At 39.8% G+C, this 10256-nt stretch overlaps 1 protein-coding gene across 1 annotated transcript in view; it reads right to left on the bottom strand.

Annotated features, from left to right (window-relative positions):
• FAR2 (fatty acyl-CoA reductase 2) overlaps positions 1–7594 on the bottom strand; it is a 49176-nt gene extending 41582 nt beyond the window's left edge. Inside the window, exons 1-2 of the mRNA XM_004700195.2 lie at positions 7406–7594; positions 377–507 (exon numbers count right to left, since the gene is read on the bottom strand). Of these exons, the coding sequence (XP_004700252.1) occupies positions 377–507; positions 7406–7594 (320 nt within the window). The remainder of the gene's footprint in view (positions 1–376; positions 508–7405) is intronic.
• Between the last annotated feature and the right edge of the window lie 2662 nt (positions 7595–10256).

The raw sequence follows: 10256 nt of genomic DNA, 5'->3' as shown, positions 1-10256 counted from the left end.
TAACCAGCACACAGACTTACTTGAAAAATAGCATAGTAATCCAATCTGTAAGAGTTGAAGCAAACTGAAAAAAATTAAGCAACCCCATTCTAATATAAATGGAATTTATTGGCTAGTAAGAAGATGACATGAGCTCATACACTTTTCATGGGATGTGAATTGTTTGGTTTTTTTAATATTCTCATTTATAAAGGACAAAGGGAAGAACACTGGGAGTTTAAGCATTTATTACAATGTCTGAAATAGAACATATTCTTTTTAGGTCCCCAAACACAGAAATTCTTAGATTAAACTGGTATCTTCCATTTTCTCAGAACAAAAGAATTTTAATAAAATTACCTCCATTTCAAATTACTGTAATGACATTGAATTTTACTCTCTGATCCGCCCAGTATGTTGGCAGAGAGGACAAGATAAGTCCCGCTGAATGTCTAGGAAGTTACCTCTGACACTGAGCGAATTCCGATTCATACAATCCGATCGGACCGTGTAGAGCTTCACTATATGCTTTTAAAGATGGTCAGCATTACGAAATCAAATGCTAAATATTTGATTTCACAGCTAATGCCTTCCTCATGTTTCTCCTGCAGAGCGGATGGTGACTTCAAACTGCCGACCTTTCAATTAGCAGCTGATTGCTTAATAGACTGCACCACTTGGGACCTTCTATTTAAGAGCCGAAAAATTAGTCTATGATCTTATATTTTAATACAGTAGCACAGATAGACTCCCAGGCACCCCTAGACAAGAGCATGTTCACCTGATGAACATCTACTCCAGAATTTTTTTTTTGACGGAGTAATGAGAAGTTGTTCTCAGAAAGCCAGAGAAATCATATCTCATTTGTATCAGGCAAGACCATGTTCAGGGCCATTCTGGGAATTCAGTGAAGAAGAGTGAAGAAAGGACTTAAGTCCGCATCTTGGCCGGCAAGGGTACGTACTTCTGCCCCTGCGTTACCACTTCGCTGCACTGTCAGGTCGGCTTTCTCAGAAGTGGGTGGGGTTGAGCAGCCAGGTGAGGTGCTATTACAATTCTGAAAATAATTCAGAAGTTAGGTCACTTCTCAGTGCTTTCTTTGGCATTTTGAATTGATAAGGTTGAAGAGTCAGCCGCTCCAAATCCAGGACATTCTACAGAGTAGCTCTTCTGATCTCATGATCATCGAATGCTAAATATTTGATTTCACAGCTAATGCCTTCCTTTTAGTTTATATCAATTGTACAAATGTGTCAGATTTGGGGTAAGTTTACCTAAAATGTAAACAAGTTTCACTCTTTTAAAAAGTAATTTAGTATGTAGTAGCTTATATATTGAGCCTTCTTGGTAAGTTATACTGGCCGGACATTTACTTAGGGTTCAATGGATCTTCGACTTTGACCTGTAATGACACTGGCGAACTGGAAGGCCAGAAGGGCGAAGACTTCAGTCTCCACTCTCTCAGCAATAGGGTTTCTCACGCATTATGTAAGCTACCATTTGTACATTTTCTTAGGCCTTGATTTTTTTGGCCTTTTAAAAATTAGAGGACACTGTATGATATTTCAGACACCTGGGCAATACTGGAGTCCCCCAACCCACCACATTTTCACTATATTCTGAGAAAACGTCTAACCTGTATTGTATTTATAGACGTATATGGTAGAGGGTGTCATGCAGGTGCACACACACATAGTGCAGTTAAATGAAGTCTGAGGTTTCTGATTCAGATAGTAGTTCATTATGTTCAGCTGTAATCAATCAATTAATTGATTTGCCTTATAAAAACCACAGCATGAAATGCCAGTCTCATTTTCCTCTACTAATGTTGGCTTAACAAGTTGTTCATTGTGATAATAAGATAGCTCACCAGGAATTTCAACCACACCACTATAGTTTCCAGCAAAATTAAAATCTTTAAATGCTGTCATATCCTAAATAGGATGTCACAGCCATCCAAAAAGCCAATGATTTTTTTGAGCAGGACTTTTCAAAGCATTTGAAGTCCCTTGGTGATGCAAATAGTTAAATATGATGGGGTTTCAAAACATTCATAGAAAAAATGAAAATAAAAGATAAAGGACAAAATTTCTACAGACATTTTAGAGCCCCTTTGGCAGTTTGACTGTTAACTTGAAAGTTCGTGGTTTAATGTCCATCCAGCAAGACCTCAGAAGAAAGTCCTGGTGACTTGGTTCTGAAAAGTCAGCCACAGAAGGGCTATGGAGTGCAGGTCTACTGCGATGCACACAGGGTCCCGTACATCAGAACTGACATCATTGCAACTGGGTTGGGGTTTTCTAAGGTTAGTCACAAAGGAACTTGTATTGGAACCACCAGTATGCATGTTAAAAATGTGGATTCCTAGCCCCTTTCCAAATCAACTAAATAAGAAATTCCTGGGGCATACTCTGGAGTTCGCATAGACATTTTACTCTCCAGTTGATTTTGTCACAAAGAAGAGAATTTCCCTAGTAGGAGGTCAATTAACAGGAACAACTGGGGATGAGCCATGGCTTATGACTCATCTCCTTTTATAACTGCCCAGGCCATTCTCCACAGCAGTGGTTTTCAAACCGAATGGGCCAAAGAATAACCTGAGAACCTAGTTATCATTTATTGCCACCTCTACCTTCAGAGAGCCTGTCTAAGGAGATTGGATGTGGAATTCAAGAAAGTGTATTTGTTCATCAGCTGCCCAGGAGAGTGATATAGGTGGTCTCGGGACGATGCTTGGAGAAGCACTAACGGAAGATTCTGACTGAAGATTCCTGTCCATTCTTAAAGTCAGGCCTTAAATTCTCTCCTAGAAGATTGGGAATTCATAGACCCCGGTTCATTTCTTCATGCTTGACAGCACTTACTTTCTTGAAAAGGAAGTTGTGTTGAATTGAAATGAAGTCCTGCAAGAACGGCAATAGAATCATAAGCAGGAGCTTATTTCCTGAAATTGTGTGTAAGTGCGCTGTAAGCGAGCGGGTCAACCCTAACTTACTACCCTCAAGTCCGTTCTAACTCATGGCGAGCCTACAGGAGGACGACAGGACAGAACGCTCCCTGTGGGGAGACTGTAACTCTATGGGAGTAGACAGTGTCATCTTTCTCCTGAGGGGTAGCTAGTAGCTTTGAACCGCTGGCCTTGACCACTACCCCACCAGCAGATGGATATGGCTAAAAGGAGACACTAAGTGCTCCTGTATCATTTGTATCAACTGCCAAGGTGAACTGGGGCACCAGGGCAGACCCTCTTCTAGGACTAACCAGGAGACAAAATGAAATAAGCAAATGCATCCTGGTTAGAAAATAAGTTTCCTGAAGGTGTTCTTTGTTAATGTGATCCATTCATTAAATGTAAAGAGAAAATAAATGAAATAAGATCAAATAATATGTGTGTGTGTGTGTGTGTAAATCTCCTTAAGCCAGAACCTGTGTGAAGCAGAAATTGGTCAGAGGAGGAAAGCACAAATATTTTCTACTGAAATAAGCCATAGAAAATTGGTGTACTGGGGAAAGAAGAAAACTTGCAAGGCAATCTGGGTCTCACAGTTTCACTGTACTTTCAAAAATGTTATTAAATTTCAACCAGTAAAGAACTTAATAGAATTGTTTCTGATTTTAAGAACCTACTATATTCCTTCTCACTGCATAAATGTATATATTCTATATTTAATGCTGTAAGACTGAGAGGCTCAAGAGTTGAATAACTGCTTTTTGCTGTCAAATATCAAGCAGAAATAATGCTCTTTTTCTGGCTAGAGAAGTCGTGCACTAAGGGTTTCTTGAAAGCAAACAATTTATCTTTGTCATGTTCTCCTTCTGCTGGGTTTTCTCAGAAACCGGTTTGTACTGTTTCTCTCCTGCCTCCAACCTATAGGTAACCAGTTCCACAAATAGAATTGTCTCTTGTGTTAAGCCACAAGTTAAAGAGAAGCAAATACTTGCCTACAAAACATCGAATTAAGGGAACATTTCCTTTTCTTTGTCTTTGCGTTTCTGTGTGACAGTACTTGACATTAGTAGGAATTCCGGGGTTTCAGTTTTTAGAGGATGCTGTACCTAGAACACCCTCTTTCCTTCTTCCACTTGTCCGTCTGGTGCCAAGTTGTTACGCTATGTATAGGAACCCCTGATGCCAGGAAAGGAATTCCTCTGTTCTTCCACGGCCCCAGAAATAAGAAATCACTGACTTTAAACTTGAAATCGTTCACTAGTTCCTAATTTTACTGTAGATACACCCATTTCCAGGAGCCCTGGTGGTATCGTGGCCTATGATCCTGATGGTCAGCAGTTCGAAAGCACGAGCAGCTCTGTGGGTGAAACACTGGGCTTTCTACTCCCATGAACAGTGACAATCCCAGAAACCCACAGCGGGTTGCTATGAGTCAGCACTGACTCGATGGCAGTAAGTTCGTTTTTTTGTTGTTGTTGTTTTCTTTTAATACTCAATGCAGATGTGATAAGCATGGGATAAGAAACAAAGTAGATGCTCCATAGGTAGAGCTATTGATCACATAACAAATTATAAAACAACACCAACAACAACAACACACACACAGTGTTCCTCTCAGACGTAGATTCAGATTCCAGTTAAGGAATTTCTCCATCTCCAGGTTACCATTTCCAAAGCAAATGTAATGTCCCTGTAATGCCCTGATCTTGCAGTGCATCTGAAGAAGCAGGAGGGAAAGACTGTGCTGGCCCCATGACTCTCTGCCCTACTATTTACAGTATTTAAAACCCTGCAAAGCTGTCATGAAAGCTACTAGGGTAAAGAGGCCTATTTGCTCTGTGAGATAAATAAAATCCATTAGGGATACATAACCAGGCAACACTGTCGTGAGAGGATCTGGAAGTTTCCCCTAGATTTTGGTCCCACGCCATTTCATTCTCTGGACCGTATTGTATAGTGGACAGGGACATTCTCTATGGACATTCTGCAAGGGAGCAGTGAGAGGTGGTTGTAGTCTGACTCTCTCATACACGAGCTATAGGATATGTGTAAGTTAAAACTTCATGCTCCAATTTCCCATCTACCGCAATATTCATGGTTTTTAGTGGAAACAGTTGTTTACAAAGATAAACGATAGGAGACATGAAAACTTTTTGAACATTCTGTTATGTAGTAAGCTTCTAGTAGATTTATTATTATAATTTGTCCCACTGCTGAGTAAGGAGAAAGTGTTATGATTATCTGGATGATATTCTGAATAAAAATCTGATCCAGCCATAAAATTTGAGCATGAGTTTTATTGATTGGTCAATAATGGGCTTCCCTGTCAGATATACATATCTCCACTCAAAACTAATGCTCTTAGACACCAGAATCAAGGCTGCACTGAAAAGAAAAAAAAGAGTACCTATTTTAATTTGCCAGCCCTAACTTAAAATCCTATCAGGAGCCCTGGTGGCAGTTTTTAAAGCTGCCAGCTGCTCCGAAGGAGGAAGATTGGAGGAAGGCTTATTAACAGCCTGTAAAGCGCGGGTGACACAACCCTGTTGCTGACAGCAAGGAGGACTTGAAGCCCTGGCTGATGAAGGTCAAGCATTGCAGCCTCCAGTCTGGATGACAACTCCATGTAAGGAAGACCAAATTCCACACATCTAAACCAATAGGTAACATCTTGATAAACAGAGACAAGATGTAAGTTGTCCAGGATTTCTTGCTTGGATCTACAATCAATACTCGTGAAAGCAGCAGTCAAGAGATGAAAGGACACATTGGATTGGATACCTCCGCTGCACAAGGTCACTTGAAAGTGTTGAAAAGCAAGGAGGTGACTTTGAGGAATGAGGTGCACCTTACCTAAGCCATGGTCACATATGCATGTGAAAGAGCAAAGGAACACCAAAGAAAACGCAATGCACTTGAATTCCAGGGTTGGAAAAGAATATCGAAAGTACTATGGACTGCCAAAAGCAAAAACCAGTCTGTCTTGGGGGAAATATGGCCAGAATGCTCCTTAGAGGCACGGGTGGCAAGGTGAAGAGTCAGATGTCTTGGACATGTTGTCAGGAGAGATCAGACCCTGGAGGAGGTCAGAGAGAAAGAGGAAGGCCCTTGGCCAGCTGGACGGACACAAGGGCTGCATTGGTGGGAGCGGACATTAGAATGACCGTGAGGATATGATTCAGAACGGATTTGATGGCATGTAACTAAAACAATTCTTCCTATACCAATGGGCACTATGACCCATACATTTACATTTCCACATTCGATTCTTATGGCAATCCTGGGAGGTAGTTGTTATTGTTTTAATCTTAAAGGCGGAATAATTGAAGCTTAAGAGGTACTTTTAAGCTTTTTCAGGATCCTATAACAAATTGATAAGCCAGGAGTTGAACCCCAATGTGTTAAAGATCTAAACACAAATGATTAACTAAAACATGAAAGGATATGTATATTATTCATTTATTTTAGAAGAGAGAGTTCAGTGTTGGCAATATGGTAGTTCACAGGTATACTATGTCATTTCCAATGATTTTACCCTAGAAGAGCTAGAAAATTATATGAATATAATGGTATAATATACATCTCTAGTTTCCACAGATAAAATATAAATAGATAAACATTGAGGAGTGTAGACAATTGAAAGTATTACTTTATAGCTACTTATCAATCCTATCTGTTCTATACATAATGGAATAAAATATAAAAGAAGATATAAGATTGGATGGGGCATAATGAAAACCAGAGAATCGTTTGAATGAATTTATATGCTATGATTTGGAATCCGTTCCCCGGCAGTAGGTTGGTTGTTGGTGGCACAGATTTAAAACTTAGGGTTTTCCACTTCGGGAATTGTAGTGTTTGGGCTTTTGAATGATAATTTGCATGATATAGATATCTCCCCACTTGCTCTGGACAGAGTTTAGGCTTTTTTTCACTTCTCATGAGACAGTGCCACAGACACCAATGAGCAACATGGAAAGTTCTAGCTTGTTTTGTTTCCTCTCTTTCACCTGCCTGGATATTCCAGTCCCTCCTGCGGTTTGGGGCTTTCAGGGAACCAGGTAGTCAGTCAAGGGTGCCCTGATGTGTAGTAGGTTATGTGTTGGGCTGCCACCCACAAAATCTGGGGTTCCCCTCCACCAGGAGTGCTCTGAGGGAGAAAGATGGGGCTGCCTCCTCCTGTAAAGATTTACAGCCTCAGACATCCTAGGGAGTAGTTCATTCTGTCCTAGGAGGTCACGGTGGGTCAGAATGGACTCAATGGTCCTTCTTTTTGGGTTCGGGTAGTAAGTCAAAGAACACATCAGAGGTCCAAACCCACCATCTACTCTTCAGGAGAAAGATGAAGCTTTTTACTCCTATAAAGATTTATAGTTTCATAATACAGGGTCCCTGTGAGTCTGAACCCACTCTACTGACATGGGTGGATAATAGAGCATCTTGTCCATTACATGCCGCTTTCCCCATAAGTCTTACCTTACTATTTAGGATATGGAAAACTCTTTGCTGTAATGTTTGGCCAGCCTTCGGTCTCACAAGGATGTAAATGATCTTCAGATCTGGGCTGGTGCGAAGCAGCTTCTCCATCAACACTTTACCCATGAACCCCGTGCCCCCCGTGACAAGAATGGACTTGCCACTATAGAAAGCGGAAATCATCGACATGATTGCTTCCTTTCTCTTTAATAGCTTCCAGAATGAGGTTCCTGGAAAGAAAGAGAAAGAACAAAAATTTTCATTCTCAGTATTTCTAAAAGACTTAAGAGTGAAGGGGTGGAGCCTAGCCTGTCAATCAGGTCACAGCTTGATGACCTCATTGGGAGACTCCACAGAGATAAAGAGCTCACTGGAGGTGGGACACAGGCTCACTCCCTGGGAGACATTGCAGCTGACAAGACACATGGAGCTACACTAGTGCCCTGAGGTGGAGGAGACACGTGGAGACCCCTGCCAGCTCTGAGATGCTTACAACGCCACTGGATCTACAGGACTTCCCACTACTGGTCTGTGATCTTCCTGCATTCGGCGTCATTGCATGTGTTTCGTGAGTCTGAAGAGGACTTTATACATTGATATCGGACATAGGGGCTAGTATCACACTTATGAACATGATCTGGACTAGGCTGGGATATTTTCTCATATTCAACTGCTTTTGTATATAAAACTCTTTCTTATACACATATGAATGCCTATAAATTTGTTTCTCTAGTCTACCTGGACTAACACAATTATTTACAATCCTTGGATTGAGCGTGCTTCTACCATGTAGGTTTAGTGGCAATCTCACTTATGACTGCATATTTGAAGGCAAGTGTATTACTGAGAGACTCTGCAGTCATTTACTGATTGCAGAGACATGCTTAAACACATCAGCTGGAATTCAAACCTTAGTACCTGGATTTTTTTTTTACTTAGCCATATATATATATATAATGCTTTTGTCAAAAATAACTAAAGCAATAGCCAACACACACACACACACACACACACACACACACGTGCATGCGCACACGCTTCCTGGTGTAACAGGACATTTCAGAAAACATGCTAGAAGGCTTCCTGATTGCATACCAACAGCCCTGAATTGAATTCTCTTTCCAAAATTTCCTAAATATTTTTAGTAACTGACTCAAAAAGTACATTCGTTTTTGGCTACACTCTATAGTCCAGAATGAATTAATTTTACTCTTACTTTTATCATCATATTTGGAGTGATATAATACATGATTAATTGTAATGTAGATTCTGTACCCAAACCATGAATCCTACCAAAAAATCGGGACGTTAAAGAGACCACATACCCAGAGAAGTTTAACCTTGTGCTTCAGGTATGAACTGCCTGTTAAGTTGTTTTTAGTAGTTCAGCCTTGTTCTATATCCATTATCCCAACATAAAATACCATTGGAGCAAAGCATTTAGGAGAGGCTTTGCAGTAATAAACAGAATTACATCTTTGTGGACAATCAGAAAGATAATTTGAAAAATAACTCATCCTTAAGAAAAAACTCCTAATCTATCAAGATGAAGGCTAAGTAAACTAGAAACTATTTATAATTGTCTGAAGTGTGATTATTTATTTCATAAAACTCATCATACTTTTAATGAAATCCTGAATTCTTATGTCCTTGCATATGTTATTTCAGTGAATGAACAATTAATGTAGAGAGAAAGTGACAAACAAACAGATGGTGACAAGCTGTCATTTATTTCAGCTTTGTTTTATGCCGCGAATTCCCACGAGATATTATGGTGAATTATGCAATTGCTGAAAGTATTCAAAGACCTAAAAATGTCAGAATAATTGCTCTAAGTTTAGCAGAAGTGAAAAAGAGTTTTTCAAAGATTAACAGAATACGTTCAGAGAAGAGAAGCTGCCTACATTTCTAATATGTAAGACATAGTATCTATTGTTTAAATAGTCTACCTGTAAAGGAATGGGATCCTACTCCTACAGTGAAAAGATGATTAAGGATAATTCCACAGCCAAGGATGCTCAGATTAAAGTGAAGAATATTGCTAGTGAGGATGCCAGTCAAGAAGTAATATGGAAAAGACATGAAAAAAATAGTAATTTATAAATTATCAAGGGTTCATGAGGGAGGGAGGGTGAAGAAGGGAGGGAAAAATGAGGAGCTCATACCTAAGGCTCCAGTAGAAAGAAAATGTGTTGAGAATGATGATGGCAACAAATGTACAAATGTGCTCAACACAATGGATGGATGCATGGATTGTGATAAGAGTCGTACGAGTTCCCAAAAAAATGATTTTAACAAAAAGAAGCAATATGGAAATATCTTAAATAACACTTTTACTGTTTTTGTCAGGTTTTGCCTAATATTTTCGTCAATATTTTAAAACTTTCTTATAATCTAGTTTTGTATATCTCTTTTATTGTTCTTAATTATTAACTATGTGAAAGAATAAACAACTTTTCGGTATAACTTTTTTATACTTCATTAAGGTGGCAAAATGGTTATGAAGGGATCAGTTATCAGGCATCAAAGAACAAAAAAATCATATCATTGTATGCTTACCTCCCCGATACGATTGCTGAAGACAAATGGGCGCATAAGCAAAAGTGGTGAAGAAAGCTGATGGTGTCCGGCTATCAAAAGATATAGCATCTGGGGTCTTAAAGGCTTGAAGGTAAACAAGCTGCCATCCAGCTTGGAAGCAACAAAGCCCACGTGGAAAAAGCACACCAGCTGGTGTGATCATGAGATGTCGATTGGATCAGGTATCAGGCATCATCAGAACAAAAAAAGCATATCATTGTGAATAAGTGGAGGTGTGGAGTGGAGACCCAAAGCCCATCTATAGGCAACT

Source organism: Echinops telfairi, unplaced genomic scaffold (assembly GCF_000313985.2).
Source record: "Echinops telfairi isolate 266 unplaced genomic scaffold, ASM31398v2 ScPeMD7_21;HRSCAF=78, whole genome shotgun sequence".
NCBI lineage: Eukaryota > Metazoa > Chordata > Mammalia > Afrosoricida > Tenrecidae > Echinops > Echinops telfairi.
This window is presented reverse-complemented; position numbering and strand designations above follow the sequence as displayed.